Source organism: Somniosus microcephalus, chromosome 1 (genome assembly GCF_052327205.1).
Source record: "Somniosus microcephalus isolate GS21.2 chromosome 1, FLI_Smic_1.0, whole genome shotgun sequence".
Classification (NCBI taxonomy): domain Eukaryota; kingdom Metazoa; phylum Chordata; class Chondrichthyes; order Squaliformes; family Somniosidae; genus Somniosus; species Somniosus microcephalus.
Window position 1 is genome coordinate 112,790,664 of NC_140987.1, and position 13,652 is coordinate 112,804,315.

Consider the following 13,652-nt stretch of genomic DNA (forward strand, 5'->3'; position numbering starts at 1 on the left):
TGTCTCACAGCTTCTCCTGTTTTACCTTTCACTCCTATCGGTCCTTCCTCCATCTGTTGGGCCTGATCCACCTCCTTCCCTTGCTATTACCCCATCTGAAGGGTCTTCTCATGAATGGTCCAGTGCAGACAGTACAGTGGTCCAGCTGTTACCACCGCTGCTGAGCGACCAGACACACTGTGTGTGTAGCCCTGGATCTGTTCACCTCTACTGTCAAGCTATTGGTGAGTGAGCATCTGCTAACAGGAGTAATTAATTTTTTGTGCATTAGGTGGTGGAGGGGGAGAGGCAACACTGTCCTTTTTAGTACTGTGAAATTACTTTCCTTCTTACTAAGGAAGAATGTTTTAAATGTAGTAAATGAGCATGTAAGTTTGACATTTTATAAAGTTTTGAAAGTCCAGAGCCAGTCCCTGAGATTCTGTTCGAATCTATTTCTGTACAATAATGTAAACAGAGTTTATCAAGGACCTAGAAAGACATTCTCGTTTTTATATCTTTCACCCTGGCCAATAGTTTGTGATATGTGGTACTGCACAATATTTGGTTAACTATATATGTGCATTGGTTACTTTTGGTTATAAGCTGAAATAGTTTCTTTTTAAACAGAATTACACAATAAAACTCAATGCAAAAATCCATTGTACTTTATTAGATTTATACTCGCAAAGTAATGCGTACATGCAGTGAGCGTGGTGCAAAACGATGCAAATCTTATGCGATTGTGTTGATTATTTTTAGTACATATTCTTGAATGGTACTGTTTATTGCATACCTCGCAAGTTGCTTGAGTTGCAACAAATTTAGTGTTCCCTAGTGCTAATAGATTATGGGGTGAATTTCCTTGGGGCACTTCTCACTCTGCCACCGTAGCCTTGGCTGAACTTCGGCGGAAATCTGTTTACACATGTAAATGGGGCTTCAGCCAGAGTTATGGTGGCAGAGCAGGAGAAGCCCCAAGGAAATTCGCCCCATGTATTTTACCCCTTTTGACTGGCTGGCTGGCTGGCTGACACAGGGCACTAATCGCTGATAGTGGGGCTGCAATTTGTTAACAACATAAAATTAATTCCTGGGAGAAGAAAATTCGAATCTTGAGCTTGACCAAGGTTGACGCCCAAAATAGTTGGTTTAGTTCTAAAGATATACTATTTTTAAATAAGCTCAATTAAGTTTGTTTAATAATGGTTACTTAATTGTGCGTGTCCTGGCTGAACTCAAGAAACCACTTTACCTCTGATATGACTGTGTATTTGTTGAGTTATATCATATAAAAACCTTGCTTTCAAAAGCAAGCTAAATATTTTTCACATTTCTTTTCAGGAGGGGAGTGGTATACTTTATTTCCTGATAGATTGTTTTTTGATTGGAAATGAAGAGCAATTGGCCAAAATTAAGAAAGTGTTGATTTTGGTTGTTTGGTGCAAGAAGCCAGTTCAGTCTTTGTTATATTAATGATAACCAGTAGCCCAAATGATCATACTTGGTGCTGAACGCTCAGATGGAACTATTTGAGACAAGGAAGTCGATGACAACAAATGTTACTGGTTGTGGAAACTGGCCAGTGTAAGGGCAATAGATCAACAACCAGAGTACTGGCAGTTTGTTTTACTATTGAGACCTAGTTAAAATGACTAAATATGAATTTGGAGCAATTGTGTTACATAGAAACATAGAGATAGGAACAGGAGTAGGCCATTCGGCCCTTCGAGCCTGCTCCGCCATTCAATGAGATCATGGCTGATCTTCGTCTGAGATCATAGCTGATCTTACCAGTTCAGTACCCCGTCCCCGCCTTTTCTCCGTAACCCTTAATCCCCTTAGCCTTCAGAAATATATCCAATTCTCTCTTGAAAATATTTATTGAATTAGCCTTCACAGCCCTCTGTGGCAGGGAATTCCACAGGCTCACCACTCTTTGAGTGAAGAAATTTTTCCTCATCTCTGTTTTAAATGATTTGCCCGCTATTTTTAGACTGTGGCCCCTGGTTCTGTGCTCCCCGGCCATTGGAAACATTCTCTCTGAATTCAGCCTGTCCAGGCCTGCCATAATTTTATATGTTTCGATGAGATCCCCTCTCAATCTTCTAAACTCCAGTGAGTACAAGCCCAAACTATTTAATCTCTCTTCGTAGGTCATTCCCGCCATTCCAGGTATCAGCCTGGTGAATCGCCGTTGCACTCTTTCCATGGCAAGAACATCCTTCCGCAGATGGGGCGACCAAAACTGTACACAATACTCCAGATGCGGTCTCACCAGCACCATGTACAGCTGTAGTAAGGTATCCCTATTCCTATACTCGAACCCCCTTGATATGAAGGCCAACATACCATTTGCCGCCTTAATCGCCTGTTGCACCTGCATGCTCTCCTTCAGTGACTGGTGCACAAGAACACCCAGGTCCCTCTGCACTTCCCCATCTCCCAATCTATTGCCATTTAGATAATAATCTACCCTCCTGTTTTTACCCCCAAAGTGGATAACCTCGCATTTATCCACATTATAGTGCATCTGCCACGTATCCGCCCATTCCCCCAACCTGTCCAAATCGCACTGTAGCCTCCTGACATCCTCATCAGAGCCCACCCCTCCTCCTAGTTTAGTGTCGTCAGCGAATTTGGAAATATTGCATCCAATTCCCTGATCCAGATCATTTATATATATTGTGAACAGCTGGGGTCCCAGGACAGATCCTTGCGGCACCCCGCTGGTCACTGCCTGCCACTCCGAAAACGAGCCGTTTATTCCAACTCTCTGTTTTCTATCCGCCAGCCAGTTCTCTATCCACGTTAATACTTTGCCCCCAATCCCATGAGCCTTAATTTTGCATGATAATCTTTTGTGTGGGACCTTATCGAAGGCTTTCTGGAAGTCAAGGTACACCACATCCACTGGCTCTCCCCCATCTATTTTACCAGTTACTTCCTCAAAAAATTCCAGCAGATTAGTCAAACACGATTTACCCTTTGTAAATCCATGTTGACTCTGTCCGATCCTTTCCCCATTTGTCAAGTGCTCCGCTATTTTATCCTTAATAATGGACTCTAGCATTTTGCCCACAACCGATGTAAGGCTTACTGGTCTATAATTCCCTGCTTTCTCTCTACCCCCCTTTTTAAATATTGGGGTAACATTAGCTACCCTCCAATCCACGGGTACTGTTCCCGAGTCAATGGAGTTCCGGAAGATGATCCTTAGAGCATCTGCTATCTCCAGGGCCACCTCCTTAAGTACCCTAGGATGTAGTTTATCAGGCCCCGGGGATTTGTCGGCCTTCAGTCCCCTCAACTTACCCAACACCATATCCCTAGAGATACTAATTTCTGTCAGCTCCGCCCTCTCATTAGTCCCTATGTTTGCCGATATTCCTGGGAGGTTATTTGTGTCCTCCTTTGTGAATACAGAACCAAAGTATGAGTTTAATTGGTCTGCCATTTCCTTATTCTCCATTATATATTCTCCCAAATCGGACTGCAAGGGACCGACTTGGGATTTTACCAGTCTTTTCCTCCTGATATACCGATAAAAGCTTTTGCAGTCTGTCTTTATGTTTGCTGCAAGTTTACTTTCGTATTCTATTTTCCCCTTCCTGATTAATCCCTTTGTCCTCTTTTGCTGTATCCTGTACTGCCCCCAATCTTCCGGTCTGGTGCTTTTTTTTGCCAGTTGATATGCCCTTTTTTTTGATTTTATGCTGTCCCTAATTTCCCTCGTTATCCACGGTTGAGTCACCTTTTTAGGTTTATTTTTATGCCAAACCGGTATAAACATGTTCTGGAATTCTTCCATTCTATCTTTGAATGCTTGCCATTGTCTATCCACTGTCAATCCCCCCAGAAACACCACCCAATCAATCTTACCCAATTCCCGTCTCATACCCTCGTAATTCCCTTTATTTAAGTTCTGGACCTTAGTCTCTGATTCAATTTCCTCACTCTCCATCTCGACTGAGAGCTCGATCATATTATGATCGCTCTGACCCAAGGGGCCTCGTACAAGAAGATTGCTGATAAGTCCCTTCTCATTGCACAATACCCAGTCTAAAATGGCCTGATCTCGAGTCGGCTCCTCGACATATTGGTCCAGATAACCGTCCCGAAAACATTCCAGGAATTCCTCCTCCTCAGAATTTTTACTAATTTGGGTAGTCCAATCAATATGTAAATTAAAGTCACCCATGATGACAGCTGTGCTCTTATCGCACGCTTCTCTAATTTCCCTTTTTATGCCTTCCCTCACCTCCATATTACTATTTGGAGGCCTATATATCACACCCACTAACGTTTTCCTCCCCTTGCTATTTCTCATTTCTACCCATACAGATTCCGTTTCATCCGAGTTAATATCCTTCCTTTCCATTGCATTAATCCCCTCCTTTACCAGCAATGCTACCCCACCTCCCCTACCTTTTTTGCCGATCCTTCCTAAATATTGTATATCCCTGGATGTTAGGTTCCCAGCCTTGCCCACCCTGCAGCCACGTTTCTGTAATCCCAATCAAATCATACTTGTTTACCTCTATTTCCACAACTAATTCATCCACCTTGTTCCTAATGCTTCTAGCATTAAGATACAAAGCCTTCAGGCTTGCTTTTTTCACACTCTCATTGTGAATTAGTTTGGCCCTTTGTGTTTCTCTCCTTTGCTTATTGCTTCTCACCTTTCTACCATCTATTTCTGACTTCATATGACTTCCCTCTTTTCCACTACCTAGGTTCCCATCCCCCTGCCAAATTAGTTTAAATCCTCCCGAACCGCCCTAGAAAATATTACCCCTCCCACAGAGGGTGCAAAAGTACCTGAACCCCCACAAATGGATTCTGTGACGAGGAAACCCAAATTTTGTTACTGTTGAGTAAAACTGCATCACCATCCGAATTAATTGTATACACAGCTTACATAGTTAATAACCCACCACTTGAACTCTGGTGCTGTACAACCTGTGCTGTGGTTATTCTCTATTGCGACTCTCTCTCTCTCTCTCTCTCTCTGTTGGGCAGTCCCTCGGAACCGAGGATGATTTGCTTCCACACTAAAAATGCAACTGCACTGCCCTTGTCATTACTTCTACTGGCAAGGTACAGCACACTCTCTGCTTGCAGGGTTGGTAGCTACATTTTCAAAGCCTTTGTCAGACTAATAAGGTTAAAAAAAAAAAAATAATTGTTACATTCAGTTGCATTCTGCTCTTAGAAAAGTAATATAGTAATCCCTCCCCAACCGCGGTGGATACGTCCCTGAAAACCCCCGTGGTTAGCAAAACCGCGGTTGGCAAATACAGTATAAATGTTCAAATTACACAATAAAAAAGAATACCAAAGCAATAAAATGTTATTTACCTTAATCCTAAATTTAAAACCGTGTATACACAAAATTCACTGCCGCGGTTGGCAGAAGTTGTCGCAGAGAGGAAACCGTGTATACTTGAAATCCGCGTATGGCAAAACCGCGGCTGGGGCGGGATTCCTGTACATGTAAGGAAGACCTGTAGCTGAGTTGATACCACATTGGTCACTCTAGCTTCTCAGCTAGTCTGACATATTCACCTTTATAGTATTAGCTGAGCAGTGGTAGGTTGACTTTCAACACAACTTCTTCAACATGTAGCTGTGACCCTAAATTCTCAAATGGTCTCGCCCACAGTTCTGAGAAATGCGTCTGGGAGGACAACCCACCCAGGCATTGTACAACTATCTGCTTTCAGTAGGATCAGTATTGCAGTTGTCCTTTATCATTCAATTAATAAATAATCATGTATGCTTTCAACAAAGATGTTCTCTTACACAGAAATTGCTATCAAACTTTTTGAACACTTAACCTATTGCCTTATTAGGTAGTGGTGATAGTCCTATGTGATTGATGATGTTGGCAAGGCAGGTTAACTGATAGTCTTGGGACTATAGCAATGCTAGCAGCTCACCAAGTCCAGCTGAGATTTGAGTCCTCCCACTGCTTCCATCCATATGCTGTGACTGAAGTTCATTTTTCTAGCGCTCTCACTTGGTCTTGATGTTGGCAATTCTGCATTCTTCAAATTGCCAAACTCCACCTTGAGCTGTGCTTCTGTATCCACTCTGCCCCTATCTGTGACTTCTTAGCAATCGAGCTGTATTTTGCAACACAGCTTCAGATTCCACTTCAGAATGAAGTGCCTGTATTACTGCTCCATTCAAGTCAGATCAGCCTGAAGATGACAGAATTGTGATGCATCAACCTGTTCCTCAGAACACTTAATCTCCGCATTCCAACATTGAAGGTACCATATTGAATACCATTACCTACCTGAATAGCCCAGAAGCTTTAAACCAAGGAACAGGTAATGTGGCAAAAACACTCTTCTGCCTCTATTTATGAAATCAAAATGTTTGTCAGATGGATACACATGATTTAGTACAGGCACTGTATTTTTTATGAAATCTATCCACAGGGCAAAGTACGCAGGCTCATGAGGATAAATTTCTTGAGAGAATTCAGTTTAGCTGCCAGTTGCCTAGCTTAAATAACCTCGGCGCATTGACCAGCATCTGTATTATGGAGCACTACACTATCAAGTTTTCTTTAATACCATTCTCAATTGGTTATGGCATAAAGGGACAATTTCTGATGCCGCAGTTACCCTATCTTATATGTCTTGTGTTTGATACCTGGTAACAATATCTTACACGAGATGTGTTTGATCATATCATGTCAAAAGTGAGAAACAAGTATTTGTTCACTTATCAGAGAAATGGAGAAAGAGGAAATGTTACAATCAGCAGCGATTATGTTGGCTATGTGTAGCTCTATGATGTGTTTGCACCACGAAAGAATAAGCATACATTTATTTATATAGATATCTTGCCAATAGTGCCATTCTCTTTATTTATCCCATTGTCCATGATATCCCAGGAATTGTTCGCATTGAGTCAGTCACCAAGCATCGCCTTCCAATACACTTGGAAGAGTTGATGTACAGAACTCTCAACACATCATCTGATGGAAGAAAATAGAAAAGACCATTTGACCCAACAAACCTACTTTTCCATTGGTCTCAACTTCACCACCTATCGCCACTACTGCTATGGAAAGTGTCAAGTGCACTTGTTTAAGGTTAAAGCTCTTATTCCCAAATGACACTTTTGTCTCACAAATTCCTCCGGTCCTGTCCCCCTGCCTTTCAAATCTGCTGTCATCATTTTCTCCTCAAAAAACTTAACCTTGACCCTTCTGTTCTTGCAAATTACCACCCCATCTTCAACCTCCCTTTCCTCGCCAAAGTCCTTGAACATGTTCTCACCTCCTAAATCAGTGCCCAACTTTCTTGCAGTTCCATGTTTGAATCAGATTTCTGTCCCCGCCACAGCACTGAACTGACCCTAATCAAAGTCACAAATTGCATCCTGTGTGACTGCGACTATGGTGCAAAATCTCTCCTCATCCTTTTGTCTGAAGCCTTTGACACCGTTGACCACACCATCTTCCTCAACGTATCACATCTTGTCCAGCTACCCTTGGCTGGTTCCACTCTTACCTATCTAGTTGTAGCCACAGAATCCCGTGCAATGGCTGCTATTCCTGCCCCCACACCGTTCCCTCTGGAGTCCCCCGAGGATCTATCCTTGGCCCCCTCCTAGTTCTCATCTACATGCTGCCCCTTTAAATTTCAGCGCATGCGCAGTATTTACAATGTAAAAGCTAGTGAGCGGCCTGCAGATGACTGTGCAGCTTAGCGGGAACATTGCTGGCCACTATCTCTGACTGAGCCAGACTCTTGGCAACCTTGGCATCCTATTTGACCCTGAGCTGAGCTTCCGATCCCATATCCTCTCCATCACGAAGACCACCTACTTCCACCTCCATAACATCACCCATCTCTTCCCCTGCTTTGGTTTATCTGCTGCTGAAACCCTCATCCCTGCTTTTGTTGCCTTCAGATTTGACTATTTAGTTGCTCTTCTGGCTGGCCTCCCATCTTCCACCCTCTATAAAGGTGAGCTCATCTAAAACTCTGCTCCCTGTAACTAAACTGCACCAAGTCCCGCTTACCCATCACCCTGTGCTCGCTGACCTACATTTGTTCCCAGTCCATCAAAGCTTTAATTTAAAAAATCTCATTCCCCTTCAATTTCCTCTATGGCCTTGCCCCTTCCTATCTCTAACCTCCTGCAGCCCTACAACCCTCCATCTTCAACTCTGGCCCTTTGTGCATCCTCCACTTCCTTTGCCACACCGTTGGTGGTCATATCTTCAGCTGTAAAGGCCCTAACCTCTGGAATTTGCTCCCTAAACCTCTCCACCTCTCTTCCTTTAAGACCCACCTTAAAACCTACAACAACAACTTGCATTTACATAGCATCTTTAACATAGTAAAACGTCTGAAGGCACTTCACAGGAGCATTATCAAACAAACTTTGACATCAAGCCACATGAGATATTAGGACATGTGACCAAAAGCATGGCCAAAGAGGTAGGTTTTATGGACAATCTAACAAACCTCTGTGATATAGGTTTTATCTTTGAGGTTTGTAGGGCTGGAAGAGGTTACAGAGGTAGGGAGAGACAAGGCCATGGAGGGATTTGAAAACCAGATGAGAATTTTAAAATGGAGGTGTTCCCGGACCGGGAGCCATTGTAGGTCAGCGAGCACAGGGTGATGGGCAAATGAGACTTGGTGCAAAATTGGATACGGGCAGCAGAGTGTTGGATGAGCTCAAGTTTATGGAGGGTGGAAGATGGGAGGCTGGAATAGTCAAGTCTAGAGATAACAAAGGCATGGATGAGGATTTCAGCAGCAGATGAGCTGAGGCAGGGGCAGAGACGGGCACTGCTACAGAGTTGGAAGGAGGCGGTCTTGGTGATGGAGCTGATATAGGTTCGGAAGCTCAGCTCAGGGTCAATGATCTGGTTCAGCCTCAGACAGTGGTCAGGAAGAGGGTTGGAGTCGGTGGCTAGGGAACGGAGTTTGTGGCGGGGACTGATGGCAATGGCTTTGATCTTCCTAATATTTAGTTGGAGTAAATTTCTGCTCAACCAATAGATGTCAGACAAGCAGCATGACAAATCGGAGGCAGTGGAGGGGTCGACAGAGGTGGTGGTAGAGCTGAGTGTCACCCACGTACATGTGGAACCTGACTGTTATTTCAGATGATGTCGCCAAGGGGCAGCATGTAGATGAGAAATAGAAAGGGCCAAGGATAGATCCCTGGGGGGATTCCAGAAGGATGGGGCGGGAGCAAGAAGAGAAACCTTTGCAGGTGATTCTCTTGCTACGACTGGATAGATGGAATCGGGTGCGGGCAGTCCCACGTAGCTGGATGATGGAGAAGGGGCGTTGGAGGAGGATGGTGTGGTCAACTGTGTCAAAGTTTGCAGACAGTTCGAGAAGGACAAGGAGGAATAGTTCACCACAGTCACAGAGGATGTCATTTGTGACTTAGATAAGGTGTAGGGGGTGGCGGGTGCCCAGTCAGCTCTGCCCCTGACTGTCTCTGAGCGGTTCGAATTGCTCCCACACCCCTGGGTTCTAGACACCGGACTTGGGTACAGGCGACGATACAGAATTAGAGTAGACAACTGGTTTGGTACAAGAAAACCGTAATTTTATTAAAGGCACAATAAAATCACAACACTGAAAATTACTAGAATAATTACAGGCATATAAAAATACACTTATTTGGGAATGGGGAACACACGGCACATCGAGGGAACAAACACTTTAAAAATCCCCCTACCCTTGTCCCACCCCCCATACCTAACTAGATTAATCTACGAGGGGCCACGGATTTATGCTCACCAATGGGGTTCCTTTTTACAGTTCGAAACCTGTCGATTAAGCCGGTTGTGGTTTTGGGGTTCGCTCTTGGTGCCCTTTGGGGCCTGCCGTCGTCACGTGGTCCCAGGACGCGGCAGCGGAGTCGTCCGAGTAAAGTACCCTCTTTTCCTCCGTTAGAGATAGGGAGTAAAATCTTTGTTGGGTAATTACCTTGCAGAATGGTTGTTCTTCTGGTGGTGGTCTGGTCTTCAAAGGTTTTGTTGCGGTTGGGGTTCGGTTGGTGGTTTATGGTGTTGGCTTGGGTTTGTTACCGCAGTGCTCGTGGTCGTCAGCTGCTCCTTCTACCCATGCTTCGAACACCAGTTTATACCTGGATCGGGGTGTGTGCCCGCTCATCCCCAACGCTTCTTTACGCTGCCCTTCTCTGCTTATCGGTTTTTGCCGTTCGTCTCGTCTCGCCTGCCCGCTTGCGGCCCCGTGTGTCCTGTGTGTGTGTTGAGTCGGGCCCCGTTCTCCTCCCGCGTTTGGCCCCCGGTGTTGTAATGGGCATCCTCAGTGTCGAGCAGCGTAGGGAAGGAGGAGAGGAAAAGCGGAAGAGAACTTGGCTATCGGTGGGCCTACAATTATACCGGTTCTTCATTCCCTTATCTGCGCGCCAAATCAGGTCAGTTCTTTGTTTAATTTTGGCGGGCACGTCTAAAATGATTACAGTCATTCACTAACTGTTTTTGGGGCGGTTGTCTCCTTGCTTAACGGCTTCAATATCCTGGCTGTTTGTCATTTATGAACTTTAATCGGGTTTTCCTGGCTTGGTAGCTACTTTGCGCGGTTACCGATTATTTATGCAGAAAGTTAATGGCCTCAGGATTACGTCTATCCTGAGTTAAACTGTTTCAAGATGAAGGATGCATATTCTGTGTTTACCTAGCTGTCTGACTTTAGAAAATGACAAAGTCTTTCACAGATCCATGCATGTTAGGTTTCGTTTCAGGATTTGAATGGACCTGCCTTTGCAGGGCCTTGTCTTTTAAAAATCCTGCAGGCTTCGGTCACGAGGTTTCAGAAGCCATTTTCTTTTGGGTACCCTTTTTAATAACTTGGCCATACAGGGTCCCTTTTATCCATAACTTTTGGGGAATGTGGGAATTTTGAGAACCCTACAAAGGGCAATTTCTGTGGTGTGGCAGGAGCGGAAACCTGATTTGGAGGGGCTTCTTTAACCAAACTTTTAGTCACCCATCTGAACATCTCTCTTTTTTGACTTGGCGTCAATATGTGTCTGTGATTTCACTCCTGTGATGTTTTCCTCTGTTAGAGACTATAGAAATGCATATGTTTTCTGACCATACTGTTCCTATAAGAATGCTTAATACACGCATGTGAAATCCCTCAGTGCATATTTAATATAAAATGTATAAATGGGTTGCTCGCATTAAAAAAAAAATGCTGAGGGTTGTGGCACGAGTGCGATAAGCCTTTGTATGAGAACACACTACTTGAAAAATATACCCCAAGGTGTTTATAATGGACAGAAAGCAATATATGGTTGCTTCAGAGATGGTGCCTCAGTTATGATTTGGATCACTTAGAGATATGACTGCATCGCTACAGCTGTGTGAAAGATACTGGGAGAACAGGGGTGCATAATGATTCTATAATACTAGTAGAAAATGTCTACAGTTTTGAAGTCGGTTATTACAAACTATCCAACTAATCTCCTCAAAAGCAATGGCAGAATATGTGGATATGAATAGTGATCCCCATGATCGTGTGTCAGGGACGGTACCTTGTTTCCAGAGCCTTATTACTGATGGACAGTCCAAAAGACATTAAGGTAAGGGCTCTACTTGTGTATCTTCACCAATAAACAGGGAGTGGCCAAGGTACTTGTTATTTGAAGCATTTGGATCTCAATGGTACAATTAAATGTGGTTCAAAACTGTTGAGCTTTGATGTCAATTTGGTGGTGTTTACAGAGTGAAATTGAATGTACCATGTTCCAGATATCCTGTTAAGGGGTCAGTTTAGGTCGCAAGTGTTGCATGTTTTTCCAGTGAATTCTTGATGGCCATTAAAAAAAAAGAGATACAGCCATGAAACCAGCCTAGTTTCTATGCAGTTATTTAAAGAGGAAGAAATATAGCCATTATTCTTGTTTTGTGACTTAAATATCATTACCATAGTCACAGCATCCAACCACTAAAGAATTTGAAATATCACACCTACACTTAAGTTTTTTTAAATATAGGTTTCTGATCAAGATGTGGGTGATACTGGTTAGGCCATATTTTAATTGATCCTTAGTTACCCAATAAAGGCATTGGTAGGCCTTTGACTGACTGGTTCTGGGCCTTCCAACTCAGTGGGTATTAAGAGTCAACCACATAGTGTGATCGGTCTGGTAAAGGTGGCAAGCTCCCTTTCCTGAAGGTACCAGTCCCAAAATTACCAGATGTATTAAATTCAATTTTACAACTTCCGATGGTCGGTTATTAATCCAGTACTATAACCCCTACTCTACCATACCCACTTCTATGCCTCGATAGTGAATACTGGCAGGCTATTCATTTATAGCCGAGATCAATCCTACCCTCACCTGATGGCGACACACATGCAATTCTAGCAGGGGTTACTGGCTTGTTGCCTCATCTCTTCGTAGCCCAAGGTTACTGAAGTCAACTGTAGCACTCTAATGCTGCCCTGATATCAGCTAACTCAGCCCAAACCAGTGACTGATACTGAGACACCAATGGAATTCTCGATGAAGTATGGAAAGAGTTGACCATTATTAATGTTTTTGTGTTATCTCATTTCCACCAAATTGCTTTTGTATTAATCTGCCATTCCTCATCAACAATGTGACTCTACCTAGGTTTGCCTCAGATACATTGTGTTTTTTGGCTTCGTTGCTTATTCAGTTTCTGTTCACAACCATGTTTCTGTGATGCCAATATTTTTGCTACCAGTATTCAAGTATGTTATTTCTAATACCATTAATATAGAAGTATTTTAATTTATCCTTCAACATATTCTTACTCCTATTCAATTTTTTTTTGCACCTATGTTCTTTATCACAAACATTATTTCCTGTTGGTCATTTATGTTACTTGTACATCATGGTTTATCAGTGTCTTAGGCTTTGCATTAAAATTAGTGCAAAGAATATTTGATAAAGATTAATTTTATGTACTAGTGCAAAAAATAGAATGTTGTCACCTGGTCAATATTTGATGACTAATGTAAAGATACTTTTTGCGCAAAGAACGTTTTTAAAGTTGATTTCATTTGCAGGCCGCAAGTTTGAAACAAAGAAATTTCTCAAAATGGCACGACAGGCATTGATCATCTTTCTCTTGTCAAAGATCAAGGGCCTGGAGGTATATTATTTTTCAAAGGGACCGAACAGTGACTCTGTTGTAGGCTGAGCTGAACAAGTGAAAATGTTTTGTTGCTGCATTAGAGATTTGTCTAACCTCACTCAGTCCATAGCAACAAACTATGAAAATCTTTTGCTGATGCTAATAGGGATCACAATACAACACTGTGCACTGCTACAGAGATTTTGATTGTAGATCATAGTAATAACTTTTATTTAGAGCAGACCTTCAGTCCATAAAGACTGTACACCTCAAACCTGTCACATAGGACCTACAGACTCCATGTGATCCAATAACAGCTTGCATTACCCTCTCCAAAGTATTCACACAGGAAAACAAAATCAGCAAAACATGTAATTTTAACATCCCAAAAAAAAGTACAAAGTGACTTGGACCTTTCTGAATATGTCCCAATCGTATCTGGTCTCTATTCTCGCTTTGGGCTCGTCCCTAAACATCCAAATGGTTGTATAAATAATTACCTGCACTGCCGTTGCTTGTGATCTTACTGTGATCAGGATTT

General features: G+C 43.0%; 1 protein-coding gene across 3 annotated transcripts in view; it reads left to right on the plus strand.

The window, feature by feature from the left end:
* sema4d (sema domain, immunoglobulin domain (Ig), transmembrane domain (TM) and short cytoplasmic domain, (semaphorin) 4D) overlaps window positions 1-13,652 on the plus strand; it is a 264,629-nt gene that overhangs the window by 220,058 nt on the left and 30,919 nt on the right. For 2 of the 3 annotated variants that reach the window (XM_085984688.1, XM_085984679.1), the window contains exon 16: window positions 102-224. The exons of the other annotated variant lie outside the window; for it this stretch is intronic. In XM_085984688.1, the coding sequence (XP_085840814.1) occupies window positions 102-224 (123 nt within the window). The remainder of the gene's footprint in view (window positions 1-101; window positions 225-13,652) is intronic. 3 annotated transcript variants of the gene reach the window in all.